General features: G+C 45.0%; 1 protein-coding gene across 1 annotated transcript in view; it reads left to right on the top strand.

Moving 5' to 3' along the window:
* The window catches only part of LOC121698593 (bestrophin-3-like), a 34,858-nt gene extending 13,316 nt beyond the window's left edge, over positions 1–21,542 (top strand). Inside the window, exons 6-9 of the mRNA XM_042080828.1 lie at positions 4,633–4,785; positions 5,490–5,570; positions 5,831–5,982; positions 19,442–21,542. Coding sequence (XP_041936762.1) covers positions 4,633–4,785; positions 5,490–5,570; positions 5,831–5,982; positions 19,442–20,255 — 1,200 coding nt within the window. The 3' untranslated portion in view covers positions 20,256–21,542. The remainder of the gene's footprint in view (positions 1–4,632; positions 4,786–5,489; positions 5,571–5,830; positions 5,983–19,441) is intronic.
* The last annotated feature ends 1,226 nt before the right edge of the window (positions 21,543–22,768 follow it).

The raw sequence follows: 22,768 nt of genomic DNA, 5'->3' as shown, positions 1-22,768 counted from the left end.
CAAAGGATAATTCTGTAGCCTAGGCAGCTAATAATTACAGTGCATGAAAATGCCCTGTACTGTTCTTCCTAGGCAACTTCTTATTATTATTATTCCGCTTACCACTTTTTCCGTACGCAATTTCCCTTGAACAGTTTAATTTAGAAACTTCATTCAAACTTTGTAACGTAGGTCTTCAAACAGATACGGGTTGGTATGACTTTTCAACTTTTTAAAAATCCCCATAGACTTAACATTGCCGATTGTGACATCATAATATGGCCGTTAAGCAATTAGAATCCTATGGCAGGTGTTCAGGCCACCTGCAGCCTCAGGCTTTAAGCATACAATCTGGGTCAATTAAGACTACACATCCTATTCAACTGTTTCCTCTGCCCAAAACTGTTTCAAAATAAAAGTCCTCACTACAATAATCCACTGTTAAACAATGTAACCCATTAAACTACTGAACTTTTTACATTCAACTTTTAAACGGTCTACTTTTAAACTATCATTAAACTATCTATCTATTAAACTAGCTTTCTATCAACAACTTTTAAACTATCTACATTCAACTTTTAAACTTATAAACTATATACATTCACTAGCTGTCTATCAACAACTTTTAACTTGTCATCAACTGTCAACACTTTTCATTAACTATGACTCCTACCCACTGTAGCTAGTTAGCATGGTTAGCAAAGTTAGCATGTTAGCATTGCTAACATTTTTAGCAAAACTGCTAAAAATGATTAGCTAGGTTAGCTAAGTCACATGGTTAGCATAGTTAGCATGCTAGCATGTTAGCATGCTAGTTAGCATTTTTAGCAAAACTACTAAAAATGATTAGCTAGGTTAGCTAAGTAACATGGTTAGCATAGTTAACATGCTAGCATGTTAGTTAGCATTTTTAGCAAGACTGCTAAAAATGATTAGCTAGGTTAGCTAAGTAACATGGTTAGCATAGTTAGCATGCTAACATGTTAGCATGCTAGTTAACATAGTTAGCATAAGTACTAAAAATGATTAGCTAAGTTAGCTAAGTAACATGGTTAACATAGTTAACATGCTAGTTAGCATAGTTAGCATAACTATTAAAAATGATAAGCTTGGTTAACTAAGTCACATGGTTAACATAGTTAGCATGTTAGCATTGCTAACATAGTTAGCATGTTTAGCAAAACTGCTAGAAAATGTTTAGCAAAACTGCTAGAAAATGTTAGTTAAGTTAGCTAAGTAGCATGGTTAGCATGTTAGCATTGCTAGCACTACTATAAAACATTAGCTAAGTAGCATGGTTAGCAGATTTACAAATCTTAGCATAACTGCTAGCAAACATTAGAGCCATTCCAACTTTCAGTTATCGTCAAATATCTACCTATACACAGCCATTAAACTATTTGAATATCAACATTCATTCAACTTCCAGTCTGTCAACAACTTTTAAACTATTTACCTTCAACTTTTAAACGGTCTACTTTTAAACTATCATTAAACTATCTATTAAACTAGCTGTCTATCAACAACTTTTAAACTATCTACTGTCTATCAACAACTTTTAAACTATCTACATTCAGCTTTTAAACAGTCTACTTTTAAACTATCAACTTTTATTAAGCTATGCAACCACCATGTCTATCCTAGCATCACCGTAGTAACCATCTCTGTATTATCTGTTTTAACTATACATGATATTTTACATCACAACTTTAGCATTTTCATGCACTGGTAATTCCTTGGAATTGCATTTCTAGTTAAAACTGCTTCATGTGTCGACGATTGTTCATGAATGTCCAATCAACTTTGTGCTACACAGATTAAATACTAGGCATACATTGAATTGAAAGCCATTGCATTTCAGATTATTTTATTTCAAACACTTTGGGATTTATGGGAGACAATAGGCTATTACAGGGGTGGGCAACTAATTTCCCCAAGGGGCCACATGACAAACTGGGACTGTTGAGGAGGGCCGGACCCAAAATACCGAACTCAATTCTGTTCAATTCTATTCTGTTCTTGTATAACATTAAGTAAATCATATGGTTTTATATTATATATATTTAGCAATATTCAAATATCTATGTCCAGTATTTAATCCTCATTCTCGAAAATGATTTTTTTGACATTGACATTTTTTTTCAGTTTTCAAAGACTGATATAAAAAAGTACTACAATATCTATATAATTAGGCTAGGTCATGAAAATGTGAAGGAGTCAGTACAACCGATAGGCCTGTGCCACCATTTCATCAACACTCAGCAATATTTCATCATTAAATCATTACCATCATTAAATTAACTTTATGCAGAATTAGAATACGAAAATGTTAATTAGTTATTAATTCATTAGTTAATCAACATGCACAAAGAAAACTATTTTAAAAATGTAGGCTATGTTTTTGCTTCAACTTTATGCACATAACTGTGATTGGTCAACTCGCTCTGTGTGTTGAGCCGGCTGCTTCAAGCAACCTGTGGGTAGTAGCATCATACTAGTTCGCTAACATAAGCTTTGCAAATAAACTCAGACATTAGCCTGGGTGTTCCCATGCTGCCTTGCGCGCGATTTGATTCACGCTGCTAAGGCAGCCTGGAGACCATGGAGCAAATTTTCGCCTGAGATAGGGAACCAATCACAGAACAGGGGGGAAAGCAAGACGATGATGAGCTATGCACAGACGCATTTGATAGACATTCGTGGCACCCAATAAACGGATCTGGGCATTTTTTTCAAATACGAGAAAATGAACGTTTGGTTCCCAGAGAGAAGTGGTGGCGCTAGCCAGGCTACTCAGACATATTTTGGTTACAATTACGGGGTTATCCGATTGTAAACGGTCTATCTGCCAGTAACGTTTTGAAATGAACACTTCATATCGCCAACGAGCAGCAGTAAGAGTTTGTTCTAACAACCTTTGCGGTGGTGAGCGACGCAGACATAAGAGACACAAAACTTTGAAAGGTTTACGCCGACATAAAGGCAACTGCATTGTGTCGATGCAGAAGCATAAATTCTATTCACCAGCACATCAGTGAGGGTGTTTACATCGCATCCACGCACAAATGTATGGGCGTACAAATAGCAATTTCAAAATAAAAACAACGATATTGATTTGCATGCATTATCTCTATGCTAGGCTCTTGAGTATTGTTCTTTCACGGACCTTACGGTCAGGGAAAGCCCACGGGCCGAATGTGGCCCGCGGGCCGTATGTTGCCCATGTATGGGCTATTATGTTGATACTAATTTATTTTATGACCACCTACACCTAGACAATAATTTGGAGTGAACTCTTTTAATCTAAGAACGTAAGCTATAGATAGTTTTGAATATCCATATGCATATCCATGAGTTGTTTTGAGTTTATACTATTTATTCATTCACTCGTTTTGTTCATTTGTTCCAATTTCTGTAGGCAATCTATTTTGTTCTCTCGATGTTAAATTTGATGACTTTCGATGAAAATCCTGTAGATGGCGCTTGCCAAATCGAACAGAAATCGTCTAGTATTGTCTTAATTTTACGACATATATCCTCTTTTCTCTACTGTTCTGGTCTACTGTTCTACCTCGTGCACGAGCAGAGATGAAGCTGAACTAAACCTCGCTTGAATAAACAAGGCCAAGATGCCGCTAACTTAATGGAACGGCTTCAGCCCCAAGTGAAAGTCTACGCTAGTTCAAGCCAGGCTATTTCTGTTAAGCGCCGCCTTCATTAGCGAGGTTGATGGAATACCCCTCAGGTTTGGTTGACAGCATAAGATACCATGGTGATATAGCGACACTAAAACAGATCCACTTTCGTGTCACAGCATAGCCTGGCTTTGAGCGCAACATACCTCGCTAACCCACTAATCGAGATTCGTAGTACACCCCACAGGCTAGCTCCACAGAATAAATCGTCATGGTGATTTATACCATAACATATCCTGCTGCCCCCTATCCAGCTTTTGTGCAACTGGATCATGGATGAATTGAGCCAGGATAACCAAGATATCCCGGCTTAATCCCTTTCCTAGTTTTGTGCAATAGGCCCCCCTGACTGCGCCAACGTTAGCCTACTATTATTTGTTGACATGAAACCTGAACGAACAGCAGCTATTCCTGAAGTTCACTTGCGTCTATTTTGTTTTTAATTAGGCAACTTAGCAGTGGCGCTTGAATTCCAGGAGCGGCGCTGCGCTGCTGATGAACACATTGTAGGGGAAACACTGCACACTGCCATATACATGAGGGTGTACAGAGTAGATAACATTTCATTATGGCTGTAAAGTTGTCTTAACACGTTATTGAGCACACATATTTAGATGAAGAGGAATAATCATAGAAAAAGATTTCGTAGCTTATCTTGGTATACTATGGATAAAAGAGTGGCACAAATAATTGGCATAAATGAAAAGGTGTTCAGTGCATTACACACTGAACTAAAATGCTACATGGTGGACACAGATGTGAAAACATGACCTAAACTATTTGATTCTCTCTGTCTAATTGACATTGGGGGAGTCTTCGAGAGTTTTTGGGATGAAAAATACTTAACTTTAATGTGTTCTTCAACAGCTTCTCAGGCAAATATCCACTTGTCCATGTCAACTCATTCTCTCTCTCTCTCTCTCTCTCTCTCTCTCATTCTTTCTCTGTCTGTCTTCAGGTTGTGACGTTAGCAGTGTACACATTCTTCGTGGCCTGCCTTATTGGACGTCAGTTCCTCGACTCCAGCCAAGGTTATCCAGGTCATGACCTTGACCTCTACGTGCCCATCTTCACCTTGCTGCAGTTCTTCTTCTACTCCGGCTGGCTCAAGGTTTGACCTTTTGACCTTTAAAGCCCCATCCACATACAGAAGAGACTAGCGACCAGACACCACAACATGCTAATGTAATTCACATACAGAAGAGACTAGCGACCAGACACCACAACATGCTAATGTATTTCACATACAGAAGAGACTAGCGACCAGACACCACAACATGCTAATGTAATTCTGCGATTATAGGCAAAATAACTGATGAAGTGAAAATTTCCACTTTCGGGGCCAAGCGTTATTCAACCACTTTCTATAATACTAATTGAGGTGTAATAGTTTGCTTTCAACATCACTATATTCCAATACGTTTTAATCTTTTAGGAGCACCATTTTAGAATATCTACTTAAAATAAACAACAAACAATCCTTTTGAAACATTCTTGGCTTTATGACATAAAAGGGCATGCAGCTATGAGAATATTGCTATGAATTTCACTTTAAAGGAAGAAATTAATTATTCTTTCAATAATCTTTAAGGGTACCAACAAATTCTATTCATTAGCAACTGGTACTGGTTGTGTTGCCGATTCCTGAATGAAGCATACTGAAAGCTATCTAGAGTGCTCCGCTCTAAAATCTTTGATTTGAGGATGTGTGTTTGTCCAGAGAGCGGGAAGAAAAAAAAACACATCTCATCCAATACTGAATGAGAACTAAATAACTGTAGGAATATTTCATTAATATCTGTGACTGGCCTCTAGGTGGCAGAGCAACTCATCAATCCTTTTGGAGAGGATGATGACGACTTTGAGACCAACTGGTGCATTGACAGAAATCTACAGGTTGGCTTCAGTGCTTTAGTCTTCTTGATAATAGTGACAATCTTGATAATAGTTCTACATAACTAAGTATACACGTTAATCAAACTGTATGTTTCTATGTCTATGTGTGTATGTGTCTATTTTTTTGTGGGCCTGTATGTATTTATGTGTGTGTGTGTGTGTGTGTGTGTGGTGTGTGTGTGTGTGTGTGTGTGTGTGTGTGTGTCTGTGTGTGTGTGTGTGTGTGTGTGTGTGTGTGTGTGTGTGTGTGCACATATCAGGTATCTCTAATGGCTGTGGATGAGATGCATATGAACCTGCCTCCCATGACTAAAGACATATACTGGAATGAGGCTGATGTGAGGCCGCCCTACACTGTGGCCTCTGCCGACTACTGCATCGCTTCCTTCCTCGGCTCCACCACAGACTTGGGGTGAGGGCTCTCTCTCTCTCCATCTCTCTCTCCCTCTCTCTCTCTCCTCTCTCTCCCTCCATCTCTCTCTCCCCCCTCTCTCTCTCCCTCTCTCTCCCTCTGTCTCTCCCTCTCTCTCTCCCTCTGTCTCTCCCCCTCTCTCTCTACAATATAAACAGCTCTGGAGAAATTTAAGAGACCATTGCATATTTTTTAATTTTTTGTGATTATGGCGTTACCCAAGCATACACACACATGCCACCCCCCCCCCCCCCCCCCCCCCCACACACACACACACTCCCCTACCCACACATAAACACAAACACACGCAGCTCATCCAATAAATAGTATAAAACCACAATATATACAACCTCAAAACAGAAAAAGTTGGGAAGTTGTGTAAAATGTGAATAAAAACAGAATGTAATAATCTGCAAATCTCTTAAACTCATATTTAGTTGCAAAAGGACACAGACATATCAAATATGTAACATATCAAATATACATATCATATGTTGAAAATGACACATTTGACTATTTCATGGAAAATACAGTATTAATGTAGCCTGACGTAGCCATACTCAATTCTAGTCAGAATATGAGTATAATACTGCTCCATTGGGACGTAATTATGGGGCGTGTTTCAACCGATACAGGGGGGGAATGCCTCTGCACTCAATTGGATAGACCTAACCAATCAGACCAACGAAATAGCTTACCGTGAGGTGTAGGAAGAAAACACACGAACCATCCTTCTTCTCCACAAATGCCTTAAAGGGGTGGTTCAGGATTTTGGACATAGGACCTCATTTCCAAGTAAGCAAGTGTGATATTTATCAGTGGAGACCGTTTTCAACACGTTTCATCCAGTCCTTCTAATTGCAGAGTTCGCAGGTGCTAGGCTAGCGCAAGTCAACAGTATGTGCTAGCCTGCCACTAAAGACAGTCTTACCCACTCCAAAGTACACCCGAGGCAAATAAATTATAACGCCAGACTATCGATGTAAATGTCTGTATTGACAGTGTTATTTCTAACGTTATTCTATCCTTGCATTTCAACGATCGCATTACATTTTGAGGGACTAGTTTCTTAGCAGTGGCGGAAATATACTTGCTCCGGTTAGTAGTACTGCGCCGAAAAGTAAACAGTAAAGCGCACTCCAATGGGGATACCTAGTAGTAGCCTTGGTAATATCAGTCCGCCGCTGAGTTGCAAAATGACTACTAACAACTTTAGGGACCAAAGTATAACTATTGCAACGCGATGCGAGGGTAGTTGTATTTCTTACACTATTCTATCAACACAGACATTTACATCGATTGTCTGGAATTTGCCTCAGGTGTACTTTGGAGTGGGTAAGACTGTTTTTAGTGGCAGGCTAGCACATACCGTTGACTTGCGCTAGCCTAGCACCTGCGAACTCTGCAATTAGAACGACTGGATGAAACGTGCTGAAAACGGTCTCCACTGAATATCACACTTGCTTACTTGGAAATAAGGTCTTATGTCCAAAATCCTGAACCACCCCTTTAACATTGTTTTCTGGTCTTTTGTAAAAGTTATTGTGCCGTCAATAACTCCTCATCAGCGAAATCTAAGAGATACCTAGTAGGGTAGGCTATTAGGAAAAAACTGATAGCCTATATCCCCTCCGTTTTTAAAAATAATTCTGTTGAACACTGATATGCTACAAACATGTTAAACAGCTGGGAAAGGCTGTCGCAAATCCCTCGAACAGGTGGTCAATCAGAGATTTCAAACGAATGAGGGAACATGTCGCAATGCAACACGCTGTTTTCCCTTGATGAAAGTGAAACCACGAGTTTTCCCACATCTCAACTTTGGCCAAAGTTTTCAGGAAAAATAGTTTTCAGTGATAAAACCTCATTAAATAATATGCATTTTCCATATGGGGTCTTAAAAGCCATGTCTCCTTCTAGCCACAGCTTTTTGTTTCAAACATAGGCCTAATCTAAGCGTGCTCAGATAACGTGATAGACCAGGAACTGTTGCTCACCGCTCCATCATTGTAAAGCCCGATTTGATTGGTCTGCCCGATCTAGGGCGAGCATAGTTGCTCCACAATCGAGCAATGCCAGACCGAACTTCCCGACCTCAAATGTTGTGGGTGGGACTAAGTTCGGCCTGGCACCCAGGCTAGTATTTGATACTAGCAACATGGTTCAAAAGAGGTTGGGACAGAGGTAACAAAATGCTGAAAAAGTTGTGCAACGATAAAGAAAACAAAAGGAAGAATGTTTCACAACTAATTAGGGCAACACTATTGTGTATGAAAAAGAGCATCCCAGAGAGGCAGGGTCTCTTAGAAGTAAAGATGTAAGGGTATTCATCACTCTGTATAAACCTGCATGCACAAATGATGAAATAATGTAATTTTAATGCTTCTTAACATATAATTGTGAAGTATTTTGGGAGTTCATCTTCTACAGGACATAATATTATTAAAACATTCAGAGAATCCAGAGAAATCTTTTCAAACAAGGGAAAGAGCTAAAAAACAAATTGGATGGCTGTGGTCTTTTGGATCTCAGATGGCACTGCATCAACACCAGACCTGTTTCCAGACCTGTCACTGTATGGGCTCAGGACAGCCTCTGATAACCATTGTCTATGTGCACAATTTGATACTCAATTCAAAAGCTGCAGTCAAAATTGTAACAGCCAAAATTGTATCGAGACATGGTACAGAAAATACCACCGTCTTATCTGGGTCTGAGTTAGTTTAAAATGGACTGAGGTAACATGGAAAAAGGTCCTGTGGTTAGACCAATCAAAATTTGCCATTCTTTTTGGAAATCATGGACTCATCTGGGCCAAAGAGGAGAGGGCGTATTCAACCTATCAAACTTGTTTTAGTGCTCAGTTCGAAACCCAACATATATGATTGTGTGGAGGTGCATTAGTGCCTACAGCATGGGCATCTTGCACATTTGGCAAAACACAATCAATTCTGAATGATGTATACAGGTTTTGAGCAACATATATTGCCATCCAGGCAATGTCATTCCAGATTTGTCAAATTAGGTGCATGGAATGGATAAATAATGGATGACTAATACCCCATACATTTTGTTTAATGAAGATGTTCAGCAACATGTTGCTGGCATCAAATTCAAAATGAACATATATTTTTCATGAAATAGTCCATTTTCAACATTTGATATGTTGTCTATGTTCTTTTTCCTGCTAAATATGGATTTATACAACTTGTATGTTATCACATTCTGTTTTTATTTTCTTTTTACACAATGTCCACAATGTTTATTTACAATGTAAATAAACAAAAGGGCAGATCAGAGTGTTTGTAATAGATTCATTGGTAGAGTCCCTTCCATGCATTTATTGTGCATAAGATAGCTTTATTCAGTCTAGCAGTAATCTCTTCTAATGCTGCAAAATTAAGCAACAACATTTGAGGTTTGTATCTGGTTTTAACCACAACTGAAAGATTGATTTTTTTGGCAGCAGTAAAGCCTGCAAATGCCAAACTTTTGGCAGCATATGACAGTATATGAATAGCATACTTCCTGAATATAGCGGATACAGTGGAACAGTCCCAAAACATGTGAAGAAAGGTGCCCGTGGAGTTTTGGCATAGAGTGCAGTGTGGGATCATAGAGTGCCTTGTGGGCTCATAGAGTGCAGTGTGGGCTCATAGAGTGCCGTGTGGGCTCATAGGGCTCATAGAGTGCAGTGTGGGCTCATAGAGTGCCGTGTGGGCTCATAGAGTGCAGTGTGGGCTCATAGTGCCGTGTGGGCTCATAGAGTGCAGTGTGGGCTCATAGAGTGCATAGAGTGCCGTGTGGGCTCATAGAGTGCAGTGTGGGCTCATAGGGCTCATATAGTGCAGTGTGGGCTCATAGAGTGCATAGAGTGCCGTGTGGGCTCATAGAGTGCAGTGTGGGCTCATAGAGTGCATAGAGTGCCGTGTGGGCTCATAGAGTGCAGTGTGGGCTCATAGAGTGGCGTGTGGGCTCATAGAGTGCAGTGTGGGCTCATAAGGCTCATATTACATTACATTACATTTGGCTGACGCTTTTTAACCAAAGCGACTAACAACATGGTAAACAGTAAGTTTTAGAACAATTCTCACAATTTTAGGACAGTTTAAAAAAAAACACATTAGAGTACAGTAAGAATAAGTGCGTCGGTGAGTGCTGTATTTTAACAGTTACTTGTCAGTTTAAAACGGCTGGTGAGTGCTAGGATCAGTAAGACTTGTTGTAAGTGTTGCTATGAGAGTAGATGTTCTCTAAAGAGCTGGGTCTTCAGGAGTTTTTTGAACGTGGAAAAGGATGTCCCTGCCCTTGTAGGAACTGGCAGTGTGTTCCACCAACGAGGAACAACAGATGAATCTCTCCCAGAGCCCACACTGCACTCTATGGGCCCACACTGCACTCTATGAGCCCACACGGCACTCTATGAGCCCACACGGCACTCTATGAGCCCACACTGCACTATATGAGCCCACACTGCACTCTATGAGCCCACACGGCACTCTATGAGCCCACACGGCACTCTATGCACTCTATGAGCCCACACTGCACTCTATGAGCCCACACGGCACTCTATGAGCCCACACTGCACTCTATGGGCCCATAGAGTGCAGTGTGGGCTCTGGGAGAGATTCATTTTAAAACGTCTATAAGGTGTTGCATAGGCTCTATGGATTACCATATAGTGGATTAATTGATGTGCTAAACATTTTGATGTCAGCGGTAAGCCTAAGTTAGTCCATATGTTTTCCCAATCGGGCTGAACACCCATCAATCTCAGCTCCCTTTCCCATATTGACATAATAGGCAGTGATTTCATGGAGCTTACTGATAGATTATATAGCTTTGTGGCCAGGCCTCGAGAACCATTGTTGGGGTAACATGAGTGGACAGGGGATGATATGCCCCCATATGCCCATTGCCCACATCACTGACCTTAGCTGGAGATACAGGAAACAGGAAAAGCCTGGAGATCCATACTGAGCTTGAATATCTTGGAATGAGCGCAGTGTACCATTGGCGCAAGTCCATGAATGCCTTTGGACGACCAAGTGGGAGGAGTAAAAGGTCGGCCACCTGACAACAAACAAGGGTTGTTTCATAAAGGAGATGACAAAGTAAACAAAGTGCCAAAAACGTAATATTACGTTTTTCCTTCCCATGCGTTGAGTGCCAAAAATGTAATATTACGTTTTTAGCTTTTTTTTTTTATTACGAAACTAGACACTCTAACACACCTTATATGTGATTTTTTGTGAACTCTGTGATGAAAAAATGAAATGAAATATATGACGATCGAAAACTCATGAAAACGCACAATCTGGACATTTTATCTGGACATTTTATCATAACTCTGTTGCCGCTTTGGGTCGAATCAGTGACGCATGCACGTCAGGTCAAAACCAGGCCATTTTCGTGGGTCTATTACTAGGTGGCAGTCTCGCCAGGTTTTGCTGATACACAAGTAAGTAACAGGCAACACTTCATATTTCATGAAAGACGTTATATCTCTATTTCTAGAAAAAAACAGCGATTTTGATGAAAACTAGCCACTGTTTAGCTTGGGATTTCTCAGGAACAGAGGCGTGTAGAAATACAAGGTTTGCACCCACCGAGAGCTTAAAGTCTCACCTTTTAATCGAGCCATTGTATGTGTTCATAGCTATAACACAGAATATGCTGTGGCTGTACAAAAATCATCAACAATGGTCTAGATTGCTGGCACTCTAGGACAAAGCTCCCGAAAACAGCTTGGCATTCAATGAGTTAAAGGTGTCACGGACAGAAGACGACCCAAGAGCGCAAGTTCAAATTCAGAGTCTTTTTATTGAAGGGTTCAGGGGGGAAGAGGAGTGAGAGAAACGTGAGGTCTTGGAGGTTCCGGTTCCAGGGGTGCTAGGAGTGCCAGGGGTGTCAGGGGTTCTCGGGGCTCAGGGGAACCCACACACAACAGCAAGGTGAACAGCAGGCAGTAGTACAGACCAGGGCTAGGCACTAAACGTGGTGAGAGACAGAAGGCAGATTCGAGTTACCGGGGGGGCTGAAGATCGGAGAGTAATCGAGAAGATCCGGAAGGCAGGTCGGGATAACCGGGGCAGTAGAACAGGGAGGCAGTCAAGAAAGGATCCGAATCACAGGTAGGAGTCAGAGAGTAGACAGGCAGGCAGGTTACTGGTCCAGGTTTGAAGACGATCTGACAGGGCTTGGCTGAAAAACAGGGCTTTATATACTGGGAGAGGTTAGTGGAGAAATGCAGTGCAGCTGGCAGAGTAATTAGAGCAGAGTGGGGCAAGGTGAGGATGGTGAGTAGGAAATGCAGCTCAGCTGGCCAGGTAACAAGAGCAGAGCAGGGCGGAGCCAGGTGGAGCTCGTTAGGCAGAGTAGAGAGAGAGTGAGCAGAGTGGCAGAGAGTTGAATCAATTAAGGTTGTTGCCAGGGAGAGAGAATGCTCATGACAGGACCCCCCCCCTAAGGGACGGCCCCAGAAGTCCCAAGAACAACATCATGCCGGGAGGGTGGAGGGGAGCAGGCGGCGGGTCAGAACTCCTCCGAGCGGTCCGAGTGAGCATCCCCATCCTCAGAAGGAGCTGGAGGGTCACGGTCGGGAGACAGGACAGGTACTGAGACAGGATCAGGGTCAGGCACAGGACAGGAAGCCGGGCGGGCAGGACGGCTAGGGACCCCTCTGGGACGGCCCCTACGGATTGCAGGCTGATCAGGATGTAGTCGGTGGAAGTCAGTGATGAGGGTCCGGTCCACTATCCTCCTGGCCGGGATCCAGGTCCTCTCCTCCGGACCATATCCCTCCCAGTCAACGAGGTACTGGAGACCCCTACCCCGTCGCCTAGAGCGGAGCAGCCGCCGGACGGTGAAGACAGGACCGCCATCTAAGAGGCGCGGAGGAGGCGGCGGCGGAGCCGCAGGGACCAGGGGACTTTCATGGACCGGCTTGACCTTGGAGACGTGGAAGGTGGGATGGACCCGCATGGAAGTGGGCAACTGAAGCCGAACCGCCGTTGGACTGATGACTTTCTGCACAGGAAAAGGACCAATGAAGCGAGGGGCCAGCTTTCGTGATTCAACCCGCAGCGGCAGATCCCGGGCAGACAGCCAGACCTTCTGACCAACCCGGTAAGTAGGTGCTGGGGCCCTCCGTCGGTTGGCACCGACGGCGTAGCTGGTTCCTGACTTCAGGAGCATAGTGCGAGCCTGGGCCCAAGTGCGGCGGCAGCGGCGGGCATACGCAAGAGCAGACGGACAGGTGGCATCCGCTTCCTGGCTGGCAAACAGTGGGGGTTGATACCCGTAGACACACTGAAAGGGGGAGAGCCCGGTGGCGGAACTGGTGAGTGAATTATGGGCATATTCCACCCAGAGCAGGTGTTGAGCCCAGGCCCGGGGATCTTGGGAGGCCACGCACCTCAGTGCCTTCTCCAGCTCCTGGTTCATGCGTTCAGTTTGGCCATTTGACTGCGGGTGGAATCCAGACGATAGGCTGGCGGTGGCCCCAAGGAGATGACAGAACTCCTTCCAAAAGGTTGCTGAGAATTGCGGCCCCCGGTCTGACACTATATCCTGGGGTAGGCCATGGATACGAAACACATGTTCCAGGACCACCTGGGCGGTCTCCTTAGCAGAGGGTAGTTTAGGAAGAGGCACGAAGTGAGTCATCTTACTAAAGCGGTCAACAATGGTAAGGATGACTGTGTGTCCGTCAGAGGGCGGAAGACCCGTAACAAAGTCCAGTGAAACGTGTCTTGAGGCTATGGAAGGCCTTATCAGCAGCTGCTGTCCATTGGTACGGCTGTTTAGTGCTGGTTAGCGCCGTGAGTGGTGCAGCCACTGTGCTATAGTTTCGGATGAACCTCCTATAGAAGTTCGCAAAGCCCAGGAACTGTTGCAACTTTTTCCGAGACTCAGGGACTGGCCAGGACGTGACAGCCGACACCTTCGTGAGATCCATCTGAATGCTGCCCTCGTTGATCACATACCCCAGGAATGAAACGGTCTTGGCATGGAACTCGCACTTCTCTGCCTTCACGAAAAGAGAGTTCTCCAGCAGGCGGCGCAGGACCAACTGGACATGGTGCGTGTGTTCTGACAGAGTCTTTGAGAATATTAAAATATCGTCAAGGTACACAAAAACGAATGTATTTAGCATGTCCCTGAGGATATCATTCACTAGGGCTTGAAAAACTGCTGGGGCATTGGTGAGGCCAAATGGCATGACGAGGTATTCATAGTGGCCGGTTGGTGTGTTGAACGCAGTCTTCCACTCGTCTCCCTCTCTCACCCGCACCAGATGGTAGGCATTGCGAAGGTCCAGCTTCGTGAATACGGTGGCTCCCTGCAGCAGTTCGAAGGCAGACGAAAGTAAGGGCAGTGGGTAGCGATTCTTAACCGTGATGTCGTTCAGACCCCGGTAATCTATGCATGGACGAAGAGAACCGTCCTTCTTACCGACGAAGAAGAATCCCGCTCCTGCGGGGGAAGAAGACGGTCTGATTATCCCGGCGGCAAGAGAGCCATTAATGTAGTCTTCCATGGCCTTTCTTTCCGGGGCTGACAGTGAATACAGACGACCCTTGGGAGGTGCTGTGCCAGGCAGGAGATCAATCGCGCAGTCATAGGGTCTGTGTGGGGGTAGAGATGTCGCCTTGGATTTGTTGAACACCTCTTTCAGGCTGTGGTAACAGGTCGGAACATTGGATATGTCGGGGGTAGCGCTAGATATTTCCCGATGAACGGGCAGGGTGGCCCCCCTTAAACAGGTCTGGTGACAACTCCTTCCCCACGAACGGACTGTTCCTGTCTCCCAGTCGATGTGGGGGTTGTGCTGACGGAGCCACGGGTATCCGAGAATGAGTGGTTGGCCAGGTGAGTGTAGGAGGTGAAACTGGATGGACTCTTGGTGGTTTCCTGACAGCAGAATTGTCACAGGGGCTGAGATGTGAGTGACCGTGCCCAGATGATGTCCATCCAGGGCTCGTACAGGAATGGGTTGTGCCAGTTGATGATGGTTCACGTCCAGTCGCCGTGCAAGCTCAGGGTCCATGATGTTTGCTTCGGCTCCAGAATCCACAAGGGCGGCCAACGTATGAGTCGTGTCGGAAAGCTGAAGGCGGAGATGAAGCAGGGGTTTTCGAATGGAGGGAGACTGAAGACTTGTTGAGCTCACCCGGATCTCCCCTACACCTGGTGAGCTGCGGCTTTTGCCGGACGGGTGGCGACCATGGTGATTTTCACCACCACAGTAGAGGCAAAGGTTGGAGGTTAGACGGCGCCGACGCTCCTCGGGAGTCAGAGAGGCACGGCCAATCTCCATGGCCTCAGGCTGATTGAGTTGGCCTTGGGACTTGACAGGCAGGGGCTGGACAGAGGAGGTATCGACCCGAGTGCGGATGGCAGGTTGACTGAGACGCCCCTTCTCCCTCCTCCGGGTCTGTATACGGCGGTCAATGCGGACGGCAAGGTCAATGGCGGCATCAAGCGTTGAGGGCGGGTCATGAGAAACAAGCTCGTCTTTGATATAGTCCGCCAAGCTGTGGAGGAAGGCTTGCACCAGTGCCTCTGAGTTAAACGAGCTTTGACTGGCCAGGGTACGAAAGTCAATGGAGAAGTCTGCCACTGTCCGATTGCCCTGACGGATGGTGAGCAGAGCTTGTGACGCTTCGGCTGTTGGCGAGCCTAGATCAAAGACCTTTAACATCTCCTCCTCAAAGGCACTGAAGGAGGCACAGGCTGGGGTTTGCCGGTCAAATTCCGCCGTTCCCCACAACCGAGCTCGGCCGGTGAGATGGGTGATGACATACCCCACCTTGGCTCCCTCCGTTGAGAAGGTCCTGGGCTGTAGTGTGAACTGGATTCGGCAGCTGCTCAAGAATGGTCTTACTTGCTTTTGGTTTCCATCGAAACGTTCCGGGTTCCCAATCTTTGGTTCAGGAGTGTGGGGATCTGGTGGCAGCACTGCCGGTGGTACAGGAACAGAAGAACCAGGGGTGGGTGCAGGTGGAGTAGCTGGGTTTGAGAGTAGTTGCAGGGCTTGGGCTAGCAGTTGTTGCTGCAGTTGGAACTGTTGCTGCTGCTGTTGAAGCTGTTGCTGTTGCTGCTGGAGAAGGGAAGCGATGTCGCCAGCCATCCGATTGATGTCTCCCTCAGTGCGTTCCAGTCGCTGTAGGGCAGTCATCTCGGGCTCTTCCTCCATAGTGGTCAGGGAGTGCGCTGGGTCCATGATGGTCAGATCGTTCTGTCACGGACAGAAGACGACCCAAGAGCGCAAGTTCAAATTCAGAGTCTTTTTATTGAAGGGTTCAGGGGGGAAGAGGAGTGAGAGAAACGTGAGGTCTTGGAGGTTCCGGTTCCAGGGGTGCTAGGAGTGCCAGGGGTGTCAGGGGTTCTCGGGGCTCAGGGGAACCCACACACAACAGCAAGGTGAACAGCAGGCAGTAGTACAGACCAGGGCTAGGCACTAAACGTGGTGAGAGACAGAAGGCAGATTCGAGTTACCGGGGGGGCTGAAGATCGGAGAGTAATCGAGAAGATCCGGAAGGCAGGTCGGGATAACCGGGGCAGTAGAACAGGGAGGCAGTCAAGAAAGGATCCGAATCACAGGTAGGAGTCAGAGAGTAGACAGGCAGGCAGGTTACTGGTCCAGGTTTGAAGACGATCTGACAGGGCTTGGCTGAAAAACAGGGCTTTATATACTGGGAGAGGTTAGTGGAGAAATGCAGTGCAGCTGGCAGAGTAATTAGAGCAGAGTGGGGCAAGGTGAGGATGGTGAGTAGGAAATGCAGCTCAGCTGGCCAGGTAACAAGAGCAGAGCAGGGCGGAGCCAGGTGGAGCTCGTTAGGCAGAGTAGAGAGAGAGTGAGCAGAGTGGCAGAGAGTTGAATCAATTAAGGTTGTTGCCAGGGAGAGAGAATGCTCATGACAAAAGGAGAGGACAAAGTAAACAAGGGTTGTTTCTTAAAGGAGAGGACAAAGTAAACAAGGGTTGTTCCTTAAAGGAGAGGACAAAGTAAATGTGTACGGACCCCCTACTATCTTTTCAGCATTGTGCCAAGCTCTCAAAGTAGTGGAGATAACTGTACCAAGCTCTCAAAGTAGTGGAGATAACTGTGCCAAGCTCTCAAAGTAGTGGAGATAACTGTACCAAGCTCTCAAAGTAGTGGAGATAACTGTACCAAATCTCAAAGTAGTGGAGATAACTGTACCAAATCTCAAAGTAGTGGAGATAACTGTGCCAAGCTCTCAAAGTAGTGGAGATAACTGTACCAAATCTCAAAGTAGTGGAGATAACTGTGCCAAGCTCTCAAAGTAGTGGAGATAACTGTACCAAGCTCTCAAAGTAGTGGAGATAACTGTGCCAAGCTCTCAAAGTAGTGGAGATAACTGTGCCAAGCTCTCAAAGTAGTGGAGATAACTGTGCCAAGCTCTCAAAGTAGTGGAGATAACTGTACCAAATCTCAAAGTAGTGGAGATAACTGTACCAAATCTCAAAGTAGTGGAGATAACTGTACCAAATCTCAAAGTAGTGGAGATAACTGTACCAAATCTCAAAGTAGTGGAGATAACTGTACCAAATCTCAAAGTAGTGGAGATAACTGTACCAAATCTCAAAGTAGTGGAGATAACTGTACCAAATCTCAAAGTAGTGGAGATAACTGTACCAAATCTCAAAGTAGTGGAGATAACTGTACCAAATCTCAAAGTAGTGGAGATAACTGTACCAAATCTCAAAGTAGTGGATGATGACCGTACGAAATCTCAGTGCATTTTTTCGTCCTGTCTGCTGCACATTTTTCTGATGTCATCCTACAGTTGCTGAGTGACATTCAAATGAGTTGATGCTCATATTTGAATTTGATCTCGTCATTTTTAACATGACCATCAATTCATTCTAATGCCACTCAGTAACCGCAGGATGACATCAGTAAAAAGGTGCAGTGGACTCTTCATTTTTTCTAGAGCTGTATATATATATATATTTAAATCTGCAGCTCCACCAGACTTGTGGTGAGGTGAGGATAAATCCACACATACCCACCCAAACACACAATCACACGACACATGACCTCACATGACGAAAGGCGTGTACTTGGTGGCTGTTTGCAGTGAGAGCACACACACACACACTCTCCCTTTCTCTCTCTCTCTCTCTCTGAAGCTCTACAACAGACTTGTGATAAGGTGAGGAGACACCTACACATACCCACACAAACAAACACTCACACACAACTCACACACACAGCTGTACCATAGACCACCTGCCATAGTACCATTACAGACTTGGGATTAGGACACACGCACACACACACTTGCAAACATCCACACAGAGGTGTTGTAGGCCAGCACACAAATGCCCTGTCCACTGTTAATGCAAACACATCTAATCTAATCACATATTTAAAACCCAGCATAATATACAAGAGGAAGGAATACTTTTCTAACCATTTTCTTGCTGATAATCAGAGTATGTCAGTACACGGGTGGAATAAAATCGTGAAATCAGAGCTAGACTTTATGAACCTACCCCCTTGTCTCTATAGTAACCACTCTGACTCATGTCTAAGGGCTCTAACTCATATCGTATCTAAGGGCTCTAACTCATATCGTATCTAAGGGCTCTAACTCATATCTAAGGGCTCTAACTCATATCGTATCTAAGGGCTCTAGCTCATATCGTATCTAAGGGCTCTAACTCATATCGTATCTAAGGGCTCTAACTCATATCTAAGGGCTCTAACTCGTATCATATTTACACAGTCATGTCTCAGACATCAGATGAAATCGTGAAAACAGAGCTAGACTTTATGAACCTACCCCCTTTTCTCTGTAGTAACCACTCTGACTCATGTCTAAGGGCTCTAACTCATATCGTATCTAAGGGCTCTAACTCATATCGTATCTAAGGGCTCTAACTCGTATCTAAGGGCTCTAACTCATATCGTATCTAAGGGCTCTAACTCGTATCTAAAGGCTCTAACTCGTATCTAAGGGCTCTAACTCATATCATATCTAAGGTTTTCTAACTCGTATCTAAGGGCTCTAACTCATATCATATCTAAGGTTTTCTAACTCGTATCTAAGGGCTCTAGGTCGTATCTAAGGTCTCTAACTCATATCTAGGGGCTCTAACTCATATCGTATCTAAGGGCTCTAACTCGTATCTAAGGGCTCTAACTCATATCATATCTAAGGGCTCTAACTCATATCGTATCTAAGGGCTCTAACTCATATCGTATCTAAGGGCTCTAACTCGTATCTAAGGACTCTAACTCATATCGGATCTAAGGGCTCTAACTCATATCGTATTTAAGGGCACTAACTCATATCGTATCTAAGGGCTCTAACTCATATCGTATCTAAGGGCTCTAACTCGTATCTAAGGTTTTCTAACTCGTATCTAAGGGCTCTAACTCGTATCTAAGGGCCTGTGTGCTTCCTGTCCTCCATCCCTCCAGGCTGTCGGAGATCTTCCAGGCCGAGGAGACGGATCCCCATGTGCTGCGGCGGCAGGAGACAGTGCTGGGCCGCGTCCGTCGCCTGCTGAGCGTGCAGGAGCATTCTGACCTGTCGCACCCGCGCCCCGCTTTCAAGCGCCACAGCAGTGACATCCCCAGCTTTCTCCCCTTCGTGGCGGACCACCGTGTCCACCCAGGGGGGCCAGAGGACGCCCCGATGCCACCCAAGCCCCCCCACGCTGGTCCGCACTCCCATCCCCACCCTCACCTCCTCAGTCCTCATCTGCTGGACACACTGGCTACCCTTCAAGAGGTCAACAGCACCCCTTCCTCCCCCGATACAGACGTCCACTCCCCGCCCTTCACTGATGTGCCTGAGGTGGTCATCAGCGCACCCACCTCGACCGGTAACTATGACAACAGTGCAACTGAGACAACATCGCTTTCAGAGGCCGCACCAAAAACTTACAGCAGCAGTAATGATGCTCCCCTAAGTCCAGAGCAGGCCCTGAAGCCTGAGGCTCAGGTAGAAGGCGACCCCGGCGAAGAGGTCCCAGGAGCGGACACACCTGTCTGTTACAGCCCCACGCGCATAGGGCCCCGCAAGTTTCACTGGACCACGCCAGCCGACCACATGCGGAAGCGGCAGCTGTCCTTCCAGCTGTCCCGCCAAGGCTCCAGGAGCTCGCTCCACAGCCTGCCCAGCCCACGCGTGCTGGGCCGACACAGGGGTCAGCACGGCCGTCAGCACGGCCCCTCGCCCCTGGAGACCCCACAGCAGGAGGACCACCCTGGGGTCCCCGAGACGCTCTAGAGCCGCAGGGCACAGAGAGAGAGAGGAACAACTGCTAGAACCAAGACAATAACAAGAGCTTTTACAGTCCCTCGCAGGGCACAGAGAGACAGAGAGAGAGAGGAACAACTGCTAGAACCAAGACAATAACAAGAGCTTTTACAGACCCCTGTGGCTTGTCTGCAAAAACAATATCATTTACGGGGAAGCCTGGAACTTAATTGCACATCGCAGTGAACTTTGAAGTCTAATGTGTGTGTAATAGCAGGGGATTGCCAGAGCAACGAACATAAATAAACTACAGCTCTTGCCCAGAGAATCGAGTGTGCTGAATCTTACTGTGTAATGTCCTGTACAATGGACTTTCAGTTCAAACAAGCAGAATAGTTGGAGTTTATGCTCCCTAAGCCTTGATCTTTCACATTTGAATGGCTGCCAGTTTTGTTAATTTTATATATTATGTTGAATATTCAGAAGATGCTGGAAATGTGATGCTTTGCAGTTTTAACAGCGTTGCGGTAGTTACTGTACATGTGCTTCCTGCCTTTATTCTTGACATGGCACAGTCATTAAACGTATATGTAGTGCACAGTCATTAAACATATATGTAGTGCACAGTCATTAAACATATATGTAGTGCACAGTCATTAAACGTATATGTGCACAGTCATTAAACATATATGTAGTGCACAGTCATTAAACGTATATGTGCACAGTCATTAAACGGATATGTAGTGCGCAGTCATTAAACGTATGTGTGCACAGTCATTAAAAGTATATGTAGTGCAGTCATTAAACGTACTGTATATGTAGTGCACAGTCATTAAACGTATATGTGCTCGTTCCATGATTGTAATGAAATGACTGATATTGGGATGCCTTACAAATGCTCTCTGATAAAGTGTGCAGTCTCAGATGGTCATAATGAGATACAAGTTCTCTCCATAAACTACCAAGCTTCTAGAATCAATATATCACTCTATATAAGTGTATGAGCCATATTCATTTTGTATTATTTTATTTAATTTTGCTCGGTGCCACTAGGGGGCTGTATGTGCTTTGTGGCTCAGCCGACCTCGGGTCAGCCCAGGTAGGCCATTTAACCTACAGGAAACCCAGACGCAGGTGTTGCTAATTTGGGAAGCAAACAGTTTTCGACTGTGCCTTTGTGCCTATGTGCATATGTACCTAGCCTTTGTGGTGAGCAATTCGGTTTGTTATTTTGGTTACATGTATTATGAGTTAAAGTTATTGCCGCTGTATGATATATGGATGTAAAATAAACCTGCGAGATAATTGTAACAATTACTGAACTCTCCGTTTGCTATGTTTGAGCGCACTGGGCGCACGTCTAAACCTAATCCGCTGTATTAGCAACCAGTACTAGACTTCGTTTAGGACTTAGTCAGTACAATAAGTATAAGTATACTCTTTTGATCCTGTAAGAGAAATTTAGTCTCTGCATTTATCCCAATCTGTGAATTAGTGAAACACACTTAGTGAAACACACTCAGCACACAGTGAAGTGAAGCACACACTAATCCCGGCGCAGTGAGCTGCCTGCAACAACAGCGGCGCTCGGGGAGCAGTGAGGGGTTAGGTGCCTTGCTCAAGGGCACTTCAGCCGTGCCTACTGGTCAGGGTTCAAACCAGCAACCCTCCGGTTACAAGTCCGTAGCGCTAACCAGTAGGCCACGGCTGCCCTTGATGGTGATTAATAGATGATGTTTAATAAGCAAGAGCTGTCCTGGTAGTACGTCCTGATCTGGTGCTTTCATCTGCTAAATGGGCACTGGTAGCGGGCAGTATCAATGGGCACTGGTAGCGGGCAGTATCACTGGACCTGTGAGGCTGGGCCTGCTTACTGAAAAGGACAGAACAGAGACACCACTAAATCTGTTCAGTTCACATTTGAGGGAAGTGCTCCCCCTTGTGGGGCTGGGTGACCAGGTTATAGCTCAGGCCCACTGCTGGTCAGAGAGATGGTTCAGTTCAGTAGGCCAAGGGCGGTAGCCAGGGATGTAGTGGAGGCTAAACGCAAGTAAACGCAGTTTACCCACCTCTGAAATGTCAGAAATAGAGTTTATCCACCTCTTACTACAGTTTATCCACCTCTCAAAAGAGATTATTCACCAATTGCAACTTTTAACACACTGTTTTATCCACATTCACAATATGTAGTCATCAACACTCTAGGAACCATTTAATACCACTGGTATTCTTATAAACATTGGAGAATAACATCCACCATCATCAAACATGTTCTAAATGGCTTTTTTTTTTAAATCTGAAGGCGCAGTCCACCTTACCACAGATCACAGAATTCATAGTTTACCCACCTCATATTTTACCACTACACCCCTGGTGGTAGCATATAGGCAGTTTTTCTTAATCATTGTAGACTGTGGCTAATTGGATTCTGGTAAGGTTTTTCCCCAAGGCCCTTAGTCTATTCAGGCAGCCGAATGATTAAATGTCCCCAATTTTAGGGTACTTGGTGAGGCACACAGATGGCTACTGTACATATTCCATGA

This window comes from Alosa sapidissima, chromosome 23 (genome assembly GCF_018492685.1).
Source record: "Alosa sapidissima isolate fAloSap1 chromosome 23, fAloSap1.pri, whole genome shotgun sequence".
Lineage (NCBI taxonomy): Eukaryota > Metazoa > Chordata > Actinopteri > Clupeiformes > Clupeidae > Alosa > Alosa sapidissima.
Note: the sequence above shows the minus strand (reverse complement) of the source record. Positions and strands in the feature narration are given on the sequence as shown.